This window comes from Spea bombifrons, chromosome 9 (assembly GCF_027358695.1).
Source record: "Spea bombifrons isolate aSpeBom1 chromosome 9, aSpeBom1.2.pri, whole genome shotgun sequence".
Taxonomy (NCBI): Eukaryota; Metazoa; Chordata; class Amphibia; order Anura; family Pelobatidae; genus Spea; species Spea bombifrons.
This window is the reverse complement of record NC_071095.1, coordinates 31,373,702-31,395,016: the sequence shown is the minus strand read 5'-3', so window position 1 is coordinate 31,395,016 and position 21,315 is coordinate 31,373,702. Positions and strand designations below refer to the sequence as shown.

At 37.6% G+C, this 21,315-nt stretch overlaps 1 protein-coding gene across 1 annotated transcript; it reads left to right on the top strand.

Annotated features, from left to right (window-relative positions):
- Positions 1–5,275: 5,275 nt before the first annotated feature.
- Positions 5,276–20,749, top strand: RMDN3 (regulator of microtubule dynamics 3). Its single transcript, XM_053474525.1, has 13 exons — positions 5,276–5,412; positions 8,224–8,418; positions 9,017–9,170; positions 9,819–9,962; positions 11,149–11,413; positions 11,771–11,873; positions 12,404–12,464; positions 16,027–16,102; positions 16,765–16,842; positions 17,021–17,119; positions 17,734–17,787; positions 19,042–19,122; positions 20,353–20,749. Exons 2-13 carry the CDS (start codon positions 8,238–8,240, stop codon positions 20,422–20,424), a joined length of 1,368 nt encoding a protein of 455 aa, XP_053330500.1. The 5' UTR covers positions 5,276–5,412; positions 8,224–8,237; the 3' UTR covers positions 20,425–20,749.
- The last annotated feature ends 566 nt before the right edge of the window (positions 20,750–21,315 follow it).

Below are 21,315 nucleotides of genomic sequence, written 5' to 3'. Positions count from 1 at the left end.
TAACTGCAATGACGGTCATCCTAAACCATTGTTTCTCAATGCAGGTTTTAACACAACATTCTTTTCTGTCCTCATTGATGTGTGTCCTGGGTTTAGAATCCTTGATAACACGCATCTGCCATGACCCAGATATAATGAATTTTCAGTTTGCACTCTTATCGCATGGTCAATCATGCCATATCCCAAGTCATAATAATACAGATGCAAGGGTGAGATTTGGATGTATTGCAACACCATTTTAAATGTCAGTGAAAGAAGATACAGGTTGAATGATGATTAAACATGACATATTGACAGAGCCAGGAAAAGTACTGGATCTCAAACATTATCGGTTACCAGATGGTAGAAGACAGCCTTTGAGGGAAGAGGTACAGAAGATGCAGGATATGGGAGTGATAGAAGAATCTCATAGTAATTGGTCAAGCCCTGTAATGTTGATTCCAAAACCAGATGGATCAATAAGGTTTTGTAATCATTTTAGAAAACTTAATGTAATATCCAAATGATATGCCTACCCATCTTAGGTTAGTGGTTGGTAGATGATTGGTGAAATCCCAAATATCCACACTTGAGGCAATTAAAAATTGTCCCAGGCCACTTAATATAATACAGGTACAAGTATTTTTGGGACAGGCAAACTATTACTGGTGTTTCTTACCAGACTTTGCCACTATCTCTGTACCTTTGTCGGATTTGCCAAAAGGTACCAAGTCTGTTTTGGTTAAATGGAATGGTGAAGCTGAGCATGCTTTCCAAAAACTAAAAGATGTGGTTTGTGCGTAGCCAGTGTTAGTAACCCCTGATTTCTCAAAAGAGTTTATGGTACAGTGTGACCCGTCCAATGTTGGAATAGGAACAGGTCTGCTACACTAGCAGAAAACCAAGTGGGAGCTAGGATTTTGTTTTGGTTTATTTTATTTATGTGAAAAAACCCTACGAAATAAAAGCATACTCATTTTATCTATGGTTTCCAGCCTGCAAAGAGGTGAAGTTGTCACATAATATGCACATATAGACATACAAATGCACACAGAACTTCCGCTTCCTTGCTGACGTGCAGCCATCATCATCCCTCACTGGCACTGCTCGCCAAGAAATAATGTTATTTCCGTTGAAGGAGGGAGGATGGTTGCCTAATCATCTCCCCACGTTGTGAGAGGTATGGACCGTCACAACGCTGGTGCACTGGTGCAGGGCCCCTCAGAACTATGGGGCCCTGGAGCAATTGCTCCATCTGCTCTGCCTTTAATCCGGCCCTATCGTGGCCAATGTGGACCTGCATATAGAGTACACTCATCCTCTTATCAGTATGTGTTATGATACTTAGTGATTCAGTTGCCCTTCTGGGGGTTTCTACAACCCGTTTCAAAAAAAACATTCTCCAAGCTAATTTCATGCTCATATAAATTGTGCATTGATGTTCACAAGGCGCTTCCTCTTTTTTCCAAATTTCCATTAAAAATATAAATGGCTTGGATATTATCAACTGCGACACTAAAATGAAGAAAAAAAAATATACAAAGGGGTTGTCTATCTTATTAATCTTAAAATTTAAATTAAAAAAGCACTGCATTTGTAGTGCGCATTAATATGCCCTGTGTGTATCAAGGCACCGTGAAATATTAAATCCATGGTTATTTTTCTCCTAAACACGCGTTAGATACAATCTTTAATATCCGCATGCACTTTAGGCCTGCAATATTGTATAGTTTCTCTCAATAACCTTGCATGCGGTTATTTCATTCTCCCACTGCACACAAAACATATCGAATTTCTCCTGGGCAGAGTTTTATCATCTTTACCTGTACAATAGACAGAGATGATGTCAGTATACTAATGGGAAAATAAAGCTGTATGATTTTAACTCATTACATAACATTTTAACGGACAATTTTGTAGGGGAAATTATGAATATTTGCGCCAAACCTTTTTTTTTCTGAAAAGCTTGTTTTGACAAGAATACACCCAGTAATACAGGTCCTTCAGATGCATAGTCAATGAATAGCATTTTCCCGAGGGTAAAGAACATAAATAGAGCAGGAAAGATAGAAAGGAAACAGAAGTGAAGGGAGACGGGAAGTAAATAAAATTATATATACACGCTAGGTATACACATGTATGTCTTCTACTCAGCGTCAAGCGGGTTTGGGGTTCCCCCGGGGAAAGAGACTGAACCAGATGGGAGAACAGTGTCTCCCCAACAGTGGATTTCTCGTGGCGATAGCATTTAACCCCTCAGCTGCCACAATTCAGTCCTCTACAGTAAGGTGACCAGATTTTTAAAATGAAATCCATGGACATTTGTTTTTAATTGGCAAAAGGTAAAAAAAAAACATTTTATAAGCATATTTTCTTCAAACTATATATGGAGTGTATTTGGTATGTGTATGATATATACGTTATTTCATCCATGAGATAAAAAAAATTACTTTCGGGCAGATTGAGAGTATCATGGGCCTGGTGCGGAGGATTAAAATAGACAGAATCTAAACTCTTCAGCATACTGGATAAATATGTTATCAGTTCGAGGCAGATAATATAGGATAGAATTTTATGTGATGGGATTGGGAGTAGATAAGTACACTAAACAAAAGTCATCATAGACGGGACGCCTGAAGCCACAATTTACTGCCACTAATCCTTTTTAATAAGGTATGCTGACTGAAATAAAAGCAAATAACACAATACTTTTCCTCTCATTGATGTGTGGGCCTAGAAAGTTTTGTCGTCTGAAGTGCCTACAAATTCAGGAGGGTGTTTTATCTCTAGATAAGTAGAAATTAAATAGACCAATTTATTCCTACAGAAAGTAAAGTGCAGAGAAACAGATGACTAAATACACACACCAGGACAGGTTCTGCCACACCGACACCCAAACACATCCACACCAGGACAGGTTCTGCCACACCGACACCTAAACACATACACACCAGGACAGGCTCTGCCGCATTGACATCCAAACACACACACCAGGACAGGCTCTGCCGCATTGACACCCAAAACACACACCAGGACAGACTCTGCCAACACTAGGTATGCACCGAAATGAAAATTCTGGACCGAAACCGAAAATTCATGATTCACTTGGCTGAAACCAAAAATGACCTCCCCCTTTTAAATAATTTTACATTAAAATAACCACACTTTTATTAAAAGTAAAAAACTGGACAAAAAAAAAAAAAGAAATATTGATATATATGATTGTTAACGGCATGCTTCCATGCTGGAATCTGGGTATGACTGGGCATGACAAGATTGTGATTGCTGTTAGCAATCATATATTTAATATAGCAATCACATGCCTATCATTCCAAGTCAGCCAGTACATGCCAGACTATGGGTATGCCTGGGCATAATAGGAGTGTAATTTAATACAGTAATCACACTTCTATCATGCACAAGCAGCCAATACATGCAGCCCCTGCTGCCGATATATATAAATATTAGCCCCTGCTGCCAATATATATTAATATTAGCCCCTGCTGCTGATCTATAATAATATTAGCTCCTGCCGTCTAATATTATACTATTATACTAGCAGGGGAAAATATACTAATATTAGCCCCTGCTGCCAATATATATAAATATTGGACCCTGTTGCCAATATATTTTATATTGAAAAAAATTGGACCCCAAGAAAGCATTCCTTGGGCCGCGCTCCACACTCCATAGCATGCAATCACTCCCTCCGCTCCCGCACCAAAAACAATATATGCGACACTGACTGCAGATTAGGGGGAAGACTGTGAGAATCAGTGCAATCTTCCCTATTTATGACCCTACAGTGACATTGAGAGGTCATCTCCCCTATAATCATCCCCAGAGTCCCTTTGTCCCCTAATTCAGGTATAGATCAAATAAACACCACATGTAAACAGCACTGCATGTATAGATCAACTGAATAAGACCCTGTATTTGCAGGTATACAATAATAATGTATGGAAACATAGCATAGCAGGTATAGATCAACAGAACACACAAACCCAGCACTGCAGGTATAGATCAACTGGAAACCACTTGTAAACTCAGCACTGAAGGAATAGACCAATTAACCAATTGGTTGATGCCAGAGGAGGACCCTGCAGACGAACCTATGGATTTCCGCTTCCGTCAACCCCTGCGATGCTGCATAGATAAGGTAGGCTAGATGGGGAAGGGACCAGGGAGATTAGTAGATGAAGACGAACACGAAGATTCTTCATGTTGTGTGTCTTCGCGTAAATTTTACCACCACTGCCTTCGCTTCTTCGGGACAAACAACGAAAACGCACTCTTCGTGTTCATTTCATGTTCGCCTGAAGACGAATGCACAAGTCTATTTGCTATCTTGTTTTCAATCATAATTGCCTCCCTCTGATTTAGCTTTACAACACAAAAAGGAAAAAATGGGGGGGGGGAAATATGAAAAAGCCAAATATAATTAGCAGGTGCAAATTAAGAGAAAAAGAAGATCTATCACTGTTTTCATACTAGATTTTTTTTTTTCTAAATGTGATACGCTGGCAGGGCCGGCCCGACAATGGAGCCGAGTGGGGCAACCGATCCAGGCGGCACTTTTGAATGGGTTTTTGCTTACCAAGCTGTCAGTACCCGCTCGGCGCCCCTCTCTCTCTCCTCTGCGGTGAGTCTCCCTGTTCGGTCTCGGTGCCTGCTTGTAATGAGAGTTCCAGCGCTTTACAAGCCGGCACCGAGACCGAACAGGGAGACTCGCCGCAGGACTGCTGAAAGGTAAGTACAAGGGGGGGGGAAGGGTAGATAAGGGGGGCAGCATTTTAAAATTCGCCCCATACGGCATTTTGCCTTGGGCAGGCCCTGTACGCTGGAGTTGGGTCCTAATAATAGCTAGAAAAAAAAACCCTGAGCAAAAAGAATATATTTTTTGAAAGCTGACAACCCAAAGAATTGTACTAGGGTCATTTTCAAATTTTTGCTGGGTTCCCTTGGCAAATGAGGGTTTATGCCCTGCGGACACATGCAGTCAGCTCCTTCTCCTTCTACTAATTGGCTGTTTCAAGTAGCCAATCAGCGGAAAAAAATCTTCAGAAAGAGGAAGAAAGTCCTTTTTTTGTGTTTTGGGAGAATATGCATTTTAAAGTATTAACAGATTACTTTAATATGTATTCTTCTTTTGTGGGGGTGTCATGGACAGTACGTTGTACCTTCAAAGAGAGAAAGCACTATAGGGACGGTACGAACGCAGTGTGATGCTTGAATGCATTATTTGGAGGTTGGTTAAGGACAATCAATGCGCATGCGTAACATTGTACACGCCTTTGTAGTGGGCGTGTCTCCGACTGTCAGATTCCTCCGGTAGGGAAGGCGGGTATTTCTTAAGAGTACCGAAATCGCTAGATCGGGAAAGCGGCGCAAGTAACGTCCCCTCGTTAGATTTTTGGGTTTTGTGCAGAAGAGGTAACCTGACGTATTAAAACACGTAGAAGCGACCGAGATTGCATGACTGCGATATGACCACGTGGTGGTGACCTATCTCAGAGGGCGCACTTTCCCTGGACTCTGGCCTGTCAATGTTAACGGGGTATTTACGTTGTATCTGATATTAGTTCGAACTTACACGCGGCGAATGACGATGATTCCTTTCACTGTATGACTTGTCATTCAGTGCCGTCATTAGGAGATATGTGCGGATGATGCAGCATTTTTTTTACATATATGTCACTTTCAGATCAGAGTGCAAGTGTTATGACACACGTGCGGATACGTCGCTTTATGTGATGGACTCTAGTGTCATACTACATACAATGCTATTCCATTTTCCTTTTACATATGGGTAATAACAGCATTTAGGTTGTGATCTTAGGATTGTGCTTTTTGTATGTGTCACATAGAACTATATATACATGTCAAGAGATATGAAAGAATGTGTCACGTGGGTTTTGTTTGTTTCACGTCATTATGCGTTGATCTCCTTTTCTATTACGTTATTTAAGATGTTCTCTGGTTAAAAGTGAGTAAGACCCAAGATCTTTGTGGGGTTGTGTTACCCAATATGTGGCATCGTATTCATGTAGACAGTTTTTTTAATTGTTTCTCAAAATGCTATATATTACTAAAATACACTAATGAAATACTTTACGGAACGTTGCGTTTTTCTTAAGGCTGCCTATTTGGCCAGCCGTTACTGGACTAATGAACCTTAGAACTGCAAACATTGTAGCCCTGCTTTCACTAATTTAATATGTGGATCTTTCCATGTATGTCTGATTGGCCATTGCCTTTTTAAGTGGATCTGTCCCTTTTGCCCAGATCCCAACTTTTGTAGTTCAGTACACTAAATCAACGTATATACGTCCTACGAACCCGCCATGTTCATTTCGTGTTTGCAGTTCTATGATCACACAAGTTGTTGATATGCTTATGGTGGACTGGTCTTGACTGTCTTTGTAAGGGTCAGTCGAGAAGAAGAGAAAGAACTTCAGGACAATGACTTAATTAATTATCTACATTTTGGCCTTTGGTCTCAACTTTTCTGAAATAAACTTTTTTTTTTTTTTTTAAATATTTTAAGCCATATATCTCTAGATAAAAGTGTCCAAAAAGTATACTTTTTAGTTTTGCTAAAAGCTGTGAAGGCCACACACCGCAGTAAAAGGCATTTAGTACATTCTCGGATCCTGAATGAATCCATCAGTATTTTAACCCCTTCGTGACAATGGCTGATTTTACTTTTTGTACCCTTCGTGACAATGGCCGTTTTAACATTTCTGCGCTGCTCGTGTTCAGCTGTAGTTTTATTCTTTCCCGTTTACTGAACCCACACAAGTTAAATACTGTTTCTTCAGGACAAGAAGGGCTTTCATTAGATGTCATTGTTTTGATAGCGCTTTTTCTAACTTTTACTTGAAAAATCTTTTACTCATCTATAAAAGCTAGAGAAAAAAAAGTGAATAGATTCTACTATTTTTCTTGAGTTTAGAAATTCCCAATGTTTTTTTGCTTTTTCTGCACGTTTTGGGGCAATAAGTATATAAGTAAGCGTTTTGCTATTTCAAAACCATTTTTTCAAAATTTGGTAATTCTTCCCCCCCATGCCCTATTTGGAACATCTTTGAAGCCGGCCAACACAATTTACCCCATCAAACCATATGTTTTTAAGAACCCACAGGGTATTTCAAGTGCTAGTATTTTAACTCTTTCCAAGCACTAATTCTACCACCAGTCTTTGTCAAACTTTGGTAGTCATTTTTTGCATTTTTTTTCACACACAATGAAGTAACAGGTCCTGGTATATGTCACTGTCCCACAACACCCCAATGCATGCATGGGTTTGTTGGGTTTTTGGGGGGCTAAAAGGCCACATTTGGGACGTGTGCATTTTTCAAATTGGAAATTAGACGTGTGGTCATCCTTACCCCGGTGTTAATTGGTACATTGAATTGGCCGGGTTCAACAATTTACTCCTATCAAATCACCCCATGGGCATTTAACATGCCAGTATATTAACTCTTTCCATGAGAGAATTGTTTTAAGTTAAAGAGCTAAATGCTATCGAGTGCTATTGAAGTTTAGGAGGTGATCCTTGATCGCCTCTTAAACGCTTTAAATACTACGAATGGCGGACGTTGGTATTACACCAACACAGTTTGGGTGCAGAAAGCCATTCTAACAATATCCCCTTGACGATTGACGGTCCTGGCACGTCAATTGTCGTTAACCCTTTGTTTTCAGGTGACGTGCCCGGACGTTAATCTTAGAATCTCACGAGACTGGTCGTTCCATAGACACCCACCCCCCCCCCCCAAAGTAAAGAGTTTAACTTTCTGGTTAGAGAACCTAATATAATTCCTATAACGTTAACGGTTAAGCAATTGTTAGAGCATGGCTTAACAAACCCAAAAAGCAGAGGTAATGAAAAGTGAATCAGAGCATATGAAACACACGTGCTAAAGAGGTTACATAATACAAATTTGTTTCAATATGTTTTCATAATTGTTTCATATTATTTTGGAGGCGTGTAAACGCAATACATTTTGCTGACTGGTAGCCGCTGAGATACCAAAATACACCTCTCGTAATTGCCAGATACTAGTGACCAGCCAGTAGCCACTACCGGTAGTGGTCATTGTTCAGCAATAGAGCTCTGCGGATAAATCCATGTAGTAAATACCGGTAATACTAACTCACCCAGCCACATAAATACCTTGATTTAAAATTTCTAATGTGAAAATAATTGTGATAACTGATTTTTTTTTTCTTTTTCCCCAGAAAGAAGCCAAGCCATGTCTAAACAAATCTTTTTTTATCGACTTGGCTTTGGTTTGATATTTGGAGCAACTGCAGGGGCTGTCATTTTTCTGGTCTACAAGAGGCACCGGAACAATAAAAAACTGACTCTGAAGCAGAATGGGTACTGTTTATCCACAGATGACAGTAAAAGCCTAACGTCAAAGCTTCCAAAAGGTAACTTTATGCAATATTTTGTTGTATTATATGTGTAGTTTTTAACCATCTATTCAACCAGCATTCCCTTTTTTGTAGCCACACAAAATATATATATTAAAGAAGCTAGTAAGTGTCTTTACAGTGGAAATGACTAATCCCCATATCCTTATGCATGGTGTAGGCGTCCACATGGCTACTGGGATATGACCTCCTCTGCCTTACCTGTAGGTGTTGTGTTATCCCTATTCATAATGGCATAGAAAGTCATGAGTAGAAAGGGTTAAAGGAACAGCCCTGTCAAAAATGTACTCCATTTATATCCATTCTATAATTCCAAAAAAGCCCTGCTCTATGTGGACCATTCCGCAGAGCAGCTCGACCTTGCCCCATTGGCTACTAAGATACAATGTTTAATCCTGACTCCTATGCATAACTGCAATGCTTGTGCACATGCTTTGTAGGCATGCTGGTTCTGCATGTCAGAGGGTAGACATAACACTGTTTGTTTAACAGATCCCTAAAAAAAAATATAAATTCTCTTTCTGCAAGATGTGAACGTCACGTTTTAATCTTTTTGCTGTGCAAACTTATGGTTTTCTATTTTGGTTTACTTCAGCCGTGTTGGAGACAGCTGTATCACAAGGGGAGCAGTTGGAGTTGCTGAATCGCTTGGACTATGTCATCAGCAGCATTTCTGAGTTGAGAAGTGAGGTTCAAACCTTGCGTGACAGTATTCATGGACTAGTTGAGGATATTGTTGGAGAAGTGCGGTAGGTACCTCTTGGCTATCTTTGGAAGCGCAAAATTTCTCCAAAGTAGAGAATGCAAATTAAAATTACTTAAAAATACTTGAATAAATATTCTTTGTTGGTACGACCATAGGGGGTAGTAACTTTTTGATATCCAAAGGAAACCTCCTGGATGCAAACTTTTTCTTTTTAAAAGGACGTTTCAGCCATATCAAGTTACATGATGCCCCCCTTCCAAATACATAGGGGTATTCTACAGAATCCTCCATATGCATTTGCTCCAGTATTTGAGATCTTTCTGAGATAACTTGTATTTGCTAAGAAATTGCAAAATAAATTAAAATTAATTAATTGTAGAATTACAAGAGGCAAGGCCCTTTTATGTGGTGAGTTTTTATGTTTTTTTAATGCGGCTATGGCGTCTACATGAGCTCTATCAATAAATGTAAAGTATTTAAATGTTATATTTTGGAACTTTTATTTAAATCTTGGATAATTTGTTTAATATATTGCACACCTTCCGACTGTAACATGCATAAACCTTGATTTAAACTGTGGAATGATCATCACATTTATGTTAATAAAAAAAAAAAAAAAACAGTATTTGTGATTTAATTTCCCATAAGCGTTCACAAAAAAACCCATAAGACTGTAATGTATTATATATAGATTGCAACTGGAAGAGAACCAGAAGGCAGTTCGACGCAGGAGATATCTACCTTACAGAGAGAGGACAGATTCCACAGGATCCAGCTCGATCTACTTCACAACAAGTTCTGGAGCAGGACACACGGATGTTGAAAGCGAAGGAGGGTAAGCAGTGCAAACAATACGTTTCTGTATGCAACAGGTATGGGCTGTGAAAACAGAGTACTCGACAATGGGGGGGGCAGTATTTCTGCTGCCTACCTGGAGACCATGTATACAAAAAAACAAAAACTGTCTGCGCTTCTCACCCTAATAAAGTTGGCAACAAATATATAAACATAATATAAATGAGACGTTTTGGTTATATGAATTGGCCAAAGCATAATAAAGCTCACCCGCCACGTCAAGGCACACTGTGAATAGGGTGAGAACCTACTCTCACCTCCTACATAGTGGACACACAAAGCAGTTTATACTGCTACCAAAACCTTATTAATGTGTTGGGGGAGGTGCAATTAAACCTCCTCCCAATTAACCCCTCGACAGCAAGCTGCAATCAGACTGATGAGGAGCCAACAACCTCAAATAATACAAATGTATAATATGAGGCCTACCAAACAGTGTGAGCATGCTGCTTTGTGTGCCCACTATGTAGGTTCTCAAAGAAGCCCCGGCCTCCACCCGCTGGCCCCACTAGAGGGCAGAGTGGCAAGCCTGGGGGCAGATGTGAATAACTGGGGGGGCAGGTTGGCAAATAAAAGGAAATAAAAAAAAAATTCTCAATCATATCTTTTATTAAATATGAAAAAACAGTTTACATGAATTAACTTTTTTTTCCTATGGAGCAGGCTTTTTCTTTTTTTCCTAAATTAATATTCAGATTTTGGGGGGTCGTCTTATAAGTGAGCAAATACGGTAATATTTGTATCTCAAGATCTACATGATTATTCTAATAAGTCTCAACAAAAAATTAAAAATGTGATATTAATTGCACTCACAAGTGTACTTGAAAGTGATCGCTCGTCAAAAATCTAGACTCTTTTCTGTCTTGGAATTTCTGTGACGAAGATCAGAAAACGAAATAGTGCAATAAAAGTTGATATTTCTTTAATAAATAAAGGTAAAAAAAACTTACAAGCGGATGGGCATAACGAATAAGTTATGCGTAAAAACAGTGTGAGGATGTCCTTCACAATAGTAGAAATGGTGATCAGCAAGTCCTTATATAAAGTCCAAAGATCGATAATCGAAATTATAAAGCTTCTCAACGCGTTTCGCCGACTTCAATGTCGGCTTCCCCAGGAGAAATTCAAAAATCAGTATCATTATGATGTAATTTTGATCTTTATAGTTACACTACAGCAAATGCAGAATCTGATTATGACCGCGAAAGCAGCAAGGGTAGCGAGGAAGAGGAAGACGAAGTAAGCTGTGAAACTGTGAGAACAATGCGCCGAGACTCTGTGGACCTGGTCATGGATGAGGAAACAACTATGGTTACTGACCTCGTGGATGAAGAGCTGATGCACCTACTCCAAAAGTCAGACCAACTTTCCAGCGGGGATTCTGAGGACAAGAGTCAAGGGTTCCAAATGCTTCTCAGCAATAAATTATTGGTAGAAGTTACTTTTTTTTAACCACATTTCTACAGCCAGTGTAATGTAGTAAAAATTCCTTCATAATCGGCTTCAAATTGGCCTGCGTTGTAAAATGAAAGAATTATTTATATTTCTATTTAATTAATTATAAGTAATATCATAGCTTCTATTTCTAGATTGTAAAATTTTGAATAGCAAGATATGTTTTTATGTTCAAGTTTATGTGTTTAACTGAGCTTATTATATGTGATTCCACCCATGCTTGCACATGGTCTATTATGTTAGGATTTGGTAGTAGTCATTTAGAAAAAAGTTATAGCACATGTGGGCCATTATTTCTATATACTAATACACTTTTTTGTTTTAATTGTAAAGTATGGTGAACATCAAGATTTTCTTTGGCGTCTTGCTCGGTCCTACAGTGATATGTGTGATACCAGTGAAGATGTTCAAGAAAAGAAAACGTATGCATTTGATGGTAAGCGAGCTATCCCGTCTCATTTTGTAGAAATGTAAATATAAAAATAAGACAAAAAAAAAAAAAAGTCAAGCCCAAATCTTTTTTTACAGACACTCCTGCTGTATATAAAGTGACACCATGTTGAAGGGATAAAAAAAGGAGAGGAATGGATCAGTAATTAGTCGATTCTACTGGCATCTTTATATATATATATATATATATAATCATAAAATCAAACTGGTTTCTATTAATGCTTTGTATGTTCGTTTGCCTTTGGCAAACATAAATCCTCACCTTTTTATATGAAATACTATAGTATATGTATGGTATGTTTTTTGTGTGTGTGTCTGATTGCTCTCCCTTCGGTAGTGTCTTCCGTCATGGGGAGGGGGTATATGTAATATTTAAAGAATATTAAAATGTATATAATTTTGGTGTCATTTCCTTTGATCGTCCCACAACGCTTCCGACTACCATTGAAAGAAACATCCCACAACCAGCTGAGATTTCCTCCCACCTAATACTCCCTTTGTGTAATTGTATTGCAGGAAAAGAGGAAGCTGAAAATGCACTTCGAAAGGGAGACCAAAGTGCGGAGTGCCACAAATGGTATGTAGACATTTCTGTCTTTGAAATTGATGTCTCAAGGTCATGTTTAAACTTCGGTTCACTGCGGATATAACACAGCAGGCAATGTTGGCTTTAGTACTTAATGCAAACTGAAAAAAGACTGACCAAAAATTAAATATGTTTTGCTTGTTGGAAGTGACTGGCTGTTAGCACACAGGTCATTTAAATGTGTTTTTTACTCCTTGAGTAAAATTGATTTTAATGTTTCGAATTCCTGTGTCTAAAAAATGAGCCAGATCAGCAGAAACACATAAAATAGCTTACCACAATTCACTTGCGGTGGCTATAGTCAGAACCAGACTGGAGCACTAAAATTGTTAGCAACGGTTTAACGCCAGCAGCCGATAAATCACTGGTGTGGCGCTGTCTGCTAAAGGTAGGTAGAGGGGGTTCTGTCAGCAACCTACCCACTGGGCATTTGGCGTCAAAGTTGATTTTATGGAATTGGAGGCTTTTTGAATTAACTTGACTGACTCAGTCAAGAGTCAAGCGGTCAAGCTTGCTTTAGCAAAGATATGTTTCCGTAAAAACAATAAAGCATCTACCTTAAATTAAAACCAGATGATGTCCTTAAGAAGACTATGTAAAAGGTAAGTCCTCATGGAAGTCCTTAGATTTGTGCCAGGTTCCTTTCTCTCCACAACTCATTTCAATGCTGGGTTTCCTCTGGTGTCGGGCACAAATTTGAAGACTTAACTTTTACCTATTCTCCTGGAGGATATCATCTGATTTTAATGTAAGATAGATGCTTTTATAGGATAAAAGTTTTTTGAATGCCAGTGCTTTTATCTTCTTGAGTATCAAGGTCTGGAGTTTGGAACAAGGAACACATTAACCTTATTGGTCTCCCATTGAAATGAATTAAATAAGCAGTGTTGTGCTTCATTCAGAGTGAGTGGCTACTGCCTACAAGTTATTACCAATTGTGTAGCGCTGCGGAATATGATGACACTGTATAAAACAATTAATAATAATTACCACTTTTATAGACATTTTACTCATATTTCTTTTGTATTTTCATGTTTAACCTGGAGCATCTTGGTGACCCCGGATAATAAAGGTGCCATTTATTTTGAGAAGTTTACGGTTTGCTCAGTTCATCAATACCTCGCTATTAGCGATGGAATTTACACACTTTGAATTAACCAGAAAATAAATAAAAGTGTGAAACTTTGACTGTGGCTAACTGCTGTTATTTCTCACGGCATTTGTTCCAGGGAAACTGTAAAACAGAGTCTGCAGATCTTAAACTGCAACGAGTCAAGCACTAACCTCCTGTGACCTTGTTAAAGTGTCAGTCGCCCATCACCCTTCACCTTACTGCAGATGTTTTTCTGAGTGGCGAAGGGTCCCAAATAATTCAATTTCATCCGCTTCCCCAAGAGATCAAAACACAGCACATATTTTATTGCTAGCCTAAGCAGTATTTCATAGCCAGAATGCCTCAAGCACTGCATTGTTCATTCGTTAAAAAAAATGCTAAGTGTATCATATAACTTTTACAACAGCATGGATTCACACTTAATATTTTGTGTTTCCAGAACACATTTTTGACCCCACTTTAAGAGGAAGTCCAATGGACTATATTTTCTTTTGAGCATTTTTATAGAGTTGTATGTGGTGAAGTAGCGTAGCGCTGAACAAAATTGGGTTTTGCGTAGCTTAGGGTTGACACATTTCGGCCCAGGGGACAGGTAAAGTAGAGTCGCCGGCGACTACACACTAGCATGCACACCCTCACACATGCACACTCATTCTAACACACACACTTACACATTAATATTGAGCATTATGCGCCCCCCTCCCCTACTTCTGGGAAGGCACTGCCACTGGAGCTGTATTAACCCTTAACGTCTTCGTGGATGGGCTATTATATCCACAAGGTCTCAAGATAACGCAGTGGATGTAGTAGTATATCCAGTGTTTTTATTTATAGTGATAGGAAGACCAGGCCTAATAAAGTACTACATAGTGGAGTTATGTGGCCTTCAAAAATCTAAAAACATTTAGGATATTAGTGTAGTCAGGGGATGTTGCTGAATTTAAATTAGGTTATTGTTCAGCTGTGTCACCTACTCTTGTAGGTGACACAGCTCATTGTACTTGAAATTTCTATTTTACCATGAACCCTGGTAAAGTTGAATATCCTGCTACCAATGGTATATACGTTTTTCACTTATTGATGTGCCTTGTGTCACATTGCAGACTTCTATCTATCTTGCCTATTTTTCCACAGTTATACCTTTTCATATTCAATTAGTCTAATGCTACCAAGTTATCTGCATCGGGAATATTCTTGCTTATTTTACCAGGGAACATAGATACAATGCCTAATAATACAAACTTGGGTAGAAGTTTAGGCAGCCCCAATTAAGTGGAATGGGGTGTCGCAGCCATGAAAATTGTGTGCCTTACTATAGTAAATGAATAGGTTAAATATTGTGGATATAGTGAATTCTCTCATTCAACAGGCTGTTATCCTTTTGCCCTGTGGTGCAGGAAAACAAATCTTATGTTATTCATCCCTGAAATTCTTCTGACCCTGTTTGGTGAAACTTTTGAGTATTTGTTCAGCTGTATAAAACCGTGAGAAATATCCATCTTTTTGTTCTTGGGTTGTGTATTCTCTTGAATATATACACAAGCACTACAGGGTTTCTATAGCGAAGGAGCATAAAAAAAAGTGTTGGTTCGGGTAAAGTCTTGAGTTGATCAACTAAACCATATGTCTTTGTTTGACTACAGGGGTAGCTGCGCTATGTTTCCGTATTCTTCAATCTCCTATTTGTTCCGTTTCACTTATAATGGCAATTCCTAGCACATAGTATAGAGTAAAACCATCTATAAATCTTGGTCAGCTTGCTTTCACTATTATTTTAAATCACAACCTTTTTTGTGTGAGAAAAGACACACATTAGGTTTAGTAAAGGCGTACTGAAACAGTCATGTGATGTCCTTCTGTTATATACTGTGCAATTGTTAGTAAATGTAATCTATATTTCTGTTCTAAGGATGCGATGTGTTCATGCTGAACAAAAAATAATCACGCTTCTTTAGGAAAAGCTGCACATGGCCCCCATCCTTTTCTGATTGATGCCAATTTCGGGTGCTTGATATCGATGGGAATACTTTACCCATGGGTGATCTCATTAGACCTCCTGGAACTCTTGTGTAAGCCAGTGCCAACGCTGGCTGGCAGTGAGTTTCGCACATGTGTGCACTGGCATGTAAACAATGTGTTGGACCAAAAGCATCTCCAACCAAGGATCTGACAAGGAAAGAGAGAAAATGCATGGGGAGGATTCTGAGACATCACTCCATGCATCTGCAACTGGGAAAAACACACTGTTAGAGGACCTTCGGCTGTCACATGCATTAAAATACATGTGATGGCTGGAGTGTCCCTTTAACAGGACCGTTGAATTATTCAGGACCGTTGCTAGCTATGCATACTTGCACAATAGTCTATATGCCCTCTTATTTTAAATTATGAACAATCTTTTTTTATTATTATTATTATTTATAGTATTTTCTTTTACAGGTTTGCTATCCTTTGTGGACAGCTCGCAGAGCACGAAGTTATCCAGAAGCGCATTCAGTTGGGAAATTTATTTAAGGTGGGTCTACAGCTTATTGTTTAAAAAATGGCATAAAAGAAATAACATTTATTTTTAATGTGGTTAGCACTTATTAAAAGTAAGTAACACACCAAAATTGGACAAAAAGAAATTTGAATTCAATAACAATATTAATGTGTGTGTGTGTATATGTATATATAATATATACATTATATATATATATATATATAAAAATAATATGATACACACACACACACACACGATTGCTAACAGCAATCACACTCCTATCATGCCCAGGTAACCAGTACATGCTAGAACCTGGGCATGATAGGAGTGTGATTGCTGTTAGTAAGCATACTCTGGGATTGCCTGGGCATGATAGGAGTGTGTTTGTTGTTTTTTTGTCCAATTTTTGTGTTATTTATTTTTAATAAGCGTGTTTTTTTGTTTTTTTTTAACCCCCTTCATGACAAAGCCCATACATGTACAGGCTCACAATGCATTGTTTTTTAATGGGTTTAAGGACAACCCATTGTCTTTAAGGGGTTAAAGTGAATACTGAATTTTCGGTTTCAGCCCAGAATTTTCATTTAGAAACATGCGTAGAAAAGCTTGACTAAATGAATATTATGCAGAAACATAATCCCTTGCTTATTCCACAAAATGTGGTATTTTATTTTGATTTATTTATTTTTGTTTAGGAGCACATTGAAAAGGCAATCTCACTGAAGCCTGATGATACAAGATGTTATTACTTGCTTGGACGCTGGTGCTATCAGGTATATGTTTATGTAGGCAATTGGTAATTTATTTTTGTATCTCAACAAAGCCACAGGTGAAAGGATAACTAATAACTGTGTACATGAGATGATGGTAATTTACTAGTATTGACCATATGCTGCCCACTATTTCATATTTAAAGAAACCGTTCTCACAGTCAAATATATTTTCCTATAGGTTTCTAACCTTGGTTGGTTGGAAAGAAAGACTGCGTCTGCCTTATATGAAAATCCTCCAAATGCTACTGTCCACGAGGCCCTGCAGAACTTCCTGAAGGCATGCTCAACACAATACATTACAGTTTTCTCATCTACTGTAAAATGTTTAACAACTTTTTCTCTTTCACTCTGTAAATGTATACATCACTGGAGGAGCTAAATGAACGGTATACCCTGTCCTTCGAGCAGTACAGAGCTCTAGTTGCGGAAAAACATTTGGGAATCTCCTTCCTGCCCAATAATTAAGCACATAGGAGTATCACACAGCCTGAGTTTCTGATGCATTGTCATGTTTACTACACTGGGGAAATCCCAGTTTCAGCTGGACACAGCACAGAGATCTGCTATCATTAATTTGTGATTGAAAAGGATGCCTTGAGTTTTTTTTTTAAGCAAAATAAGCTTAGTATAAACTTGTGGCATAGGTAAACATCCAGTGGGACAGATGGCTTATTGGTTTTTACTTACTAGATGATATTTCAAAAAATGAAGGAGGTTTGGATTTGAGAAATAGATAAAGTGAGAACAATGTTCTTTTATTTAATGAGGAAGTGGGAATGAGGGGCATTAAACAAGCAAAGGAATGAAATGTAGATCTTTTATATGCTAGAATAAATTCTGCATCCTTTTATTTCTTAGATATGTTGTTTAACTGTTTATTTTTTCTCCCAGTCCGAGGAACTGATGCCTGGTTATTCTAAAGCATTAAGAATTTATATTGCAAAGGTAACTATTAAAATACCTAGTATATTTAACTACTAAGGACAGGGTGATTTTTTGTCATTTGTACTATGTTTGCAAACAGTGACATAACTTTTATGGTAGGATTCCTTGAGTGTTGTAAGATTTGATCTATGGGTGAGCCTACACCTGGTGGTAAAATCCCTATGTATTTTTTCATATATATTTTAATTTTATTTTTTGGAATTTGTGGCTGGGTAAAAGATTTTTCAAATGTCACAAAAAGTGTTTAGTTTTTTACCATATTTCATTATTTTTACAGGATACTGTAATATAAAAATAATGGTATCTAAAGAAAGCCCTTCTTACCGTGAAAACTATATATAATCATTATTATTAACTATATATATATATATATATATATATATATATATATATATATATATATATATATATATATATATATCATTCTCATCAGAGAAACAGAGGCATAAATGCAAAGGCAGCTTCTGAAGACAGAACTGATTTAATTCTTAAAAATAAAAAAAAAATCCTCACACTTAAACCTTATTGATTTTTAAGTGTATTGTATGTAAGGCTTTGGGAAGTGACGGGTCCATTTTAAAACTTTTTCTATAAAATTACAAAGCTTAGTAGCACTATGTGAAACTACAGCATAACCGATTATAGTTGGCTTTGCATGCTATTACAGTTTGAATTGCGCTTTCCCATAGTATATTAACACCCTGTTCCCAGCTGAAATTTATTAGGTTTTTCAAATCACTAGAGAATTATCTTGACAGCGATTGCCAAGTTTGTGTAGAACATAAGGGGAAGTAATTGAGAAACTGGAAGTCTGCCAATAAAAAGGTGTTCAGGGGGTAAGCAGTTTCTATTAAAAAATGGTAAGCGACTGACATCTCGACTGTTCTGTGCGCTCCTGTTGAACTGCAACGGTCTACAGTGCAAATCAGTCATGACATGGAGTGACACAGATGTTCTGCACAGACCACATCCAGTATAACAAAACCACTTGAATAGAATTACTGCAAACAAAATGTACTGTGCTTGAGATTGCTAAAGAGTGCAATACTGAGTAGACTGTGAATAATTACAAATACCTTTTTAACAATCAACTTCAAATGTGTATGGCTTTTCAGGCATGAATTTTATTAGTGACTTGATTAGATACTCATTTTGAGAAAAGTGATAGAGGTGGCATGATGTAGGATAAATGGCAACGTGCATTTGATTTATTTTTCTTTCACCTTTCTCTTAACATGTCTGTTTTAACCGCAGTGTTATAAGGATTTAGGAAACCTCGCTATGGCGGCACATTGGTTGAAACTGGCTGCAGAACTCCCGTCTATCACAAAAGAAGTATGTATTGCTAGTGGATTTTGGGTGCCCAAATATGAACCCTTTTGGTCAGTAGTATCCAGAATGTATATCTTAAGCAAAAGACTCATTGATAGTTATCGCAATCATTTGATCTGATCACAGTTGCCTCCAAGAGATAAAATAAACAAGGAATAATGGAGAGCATATACATGGGGGAAGAAAACAAAAACACAACCAATAGTGTAATATTGTCAAATAAAAAGATGGAAAATAAATCATCCGATGTATGTTGATAAAATCTCTCCAATTTATTGTCTCGACGCGTTTCGCCGATGGATCGTCGGCTTCCTCAGGAGAACAAACGAATCAAATAACAAATAAAATCATAAAAAGTCTCGTGTCTTTTTATGATTTTATTTGTTATTTGATTTGTTTGTTCTCCTGAGGAAGCCGACGATCCATCTGCGAAACGCGTCGAGACAATAAATTGGAGAGATTTTATCAACATATATTGGATGATTTATTTCCACACGCTTTTGCACAATACTCCTTGAGTTGTGCTTCATCTTAATTGTAAGTGTAAACTGATCTTTTAAGATCAACTTATAGAAGATACTGCACCATCCTGGTTTATGTTTGCTTTTGCAGAATGCAGTTTTTAGAAGCCTGAACTTTGATGAGCCTTCTTTATCCAGTCCTTTTGTGAGTGTAATTAACACCATAAAATATCTTTTATTATTTGACAATATTAAACTATTGGTTGTGTTTTTGTTTTCTTCCCCCATGTATATGCGCTCCGTTATTCCTTGTTTGTTCCTGTATACACTTTGAGGAAGAGTGTTTTTTGGTAGCTGCTTTCATTGTGGGGAAGTATTTATTTATATTTTTACATCTTTTTACACGTGGGATATTTGGTTTTTTCACTTTTGTCTATTTGTATTAAAATAAGTTGGATTATCTGAAGTGTTTTAAGGTGACTATTATTATCTATATTATTATTTATTTATTTGTATAGCACCAACAGTTTACGCAGCGCTTAATACAATACATATATTAAAGGGGTTTGACAAGACGAAAATCGACAGACTAAGACAAATCGATACATTAGGTGGAGAGAACCCTGCTCGCAAGCTTACAATCTTGACATATGCAAAAATATAAGAAATTAGGAAGGGGCAAATACTTTTCCACAACACTGTATGTAACAATTTCTTTCAAAAGCTGCTGTTTTACTAAAAACAAAAAAAAACATTTCCATTTCTATGACAGGACCATGAAATGGCTTCTACTATGGATGAAATAGCAACATACAACAATCGTGACAATTTACTTGGACTGTGAGTTGTGATACGGAAGACCTAATTCTTAAAACCGACAGTTGGTTGGATAATAGGAAATCACTGAGTTTTGTGAATTTGAAGATCATCGCTTTTTGCTAGGATTTTAGATGTCCTCATTCTGAGACTAACTTCTTGTTTTCAGAACTCTACAACTATGTTATGCATCTTATTTATTTTATCCAGGACAATAGTTAAGTGAGGGTTCCAAACGTTTAACAATACTAGTTTTGTGAGTACACCACTTACTGAATATCTAAATACCCTGCTTCATTTTCGGTCACAACCCTCTAATTCCAATAATGTGAAATAATAATTACTAGTAATGGACTAAAAATATTGTCTTATTTTGCTATAGTATCATGTAATTGGTATTTCTTTTGTTTAATTTTCAAAGGACAAGCAACGCGTTTGCTTAGTAAGTAAAATGTAATTAAGGGTAGACAAGAAGAGGAAAAAAGTACTGTTTTTCTTTTTTGTAAATATTTGTCTACCAATTTTCACTTGATGGAAAAACCTAAAAGCTTGACTGATTGCTGATAACGTTCACACATGCTCACCATTTGTCCAAACTTCATTATAAAACAAATTCAAGTTTTGGCAAAAAGAAAGGTGTACAACAAGGACAGTGCAGGAGCTCATCCATGCTACAATGCAAACAATGCAAAAGCCTTAACCCGTTTCTTATTAGTGTATTTATGGGGCCCTTTTCATGGACCAGTTCTGTTAATTTTGATGACTAAATAATAATAAAAATGACCATAAGTATTGCTACTTAAATCTGTAATGAAAGATTTTCTCTCCACAAATATTGTAAATAGTTTGTCACAATGCCTTGCCGGTCCCCTGTTGTAGACAACGCACAGCAATATTTGTCCTAACTATTCTAAGTTAA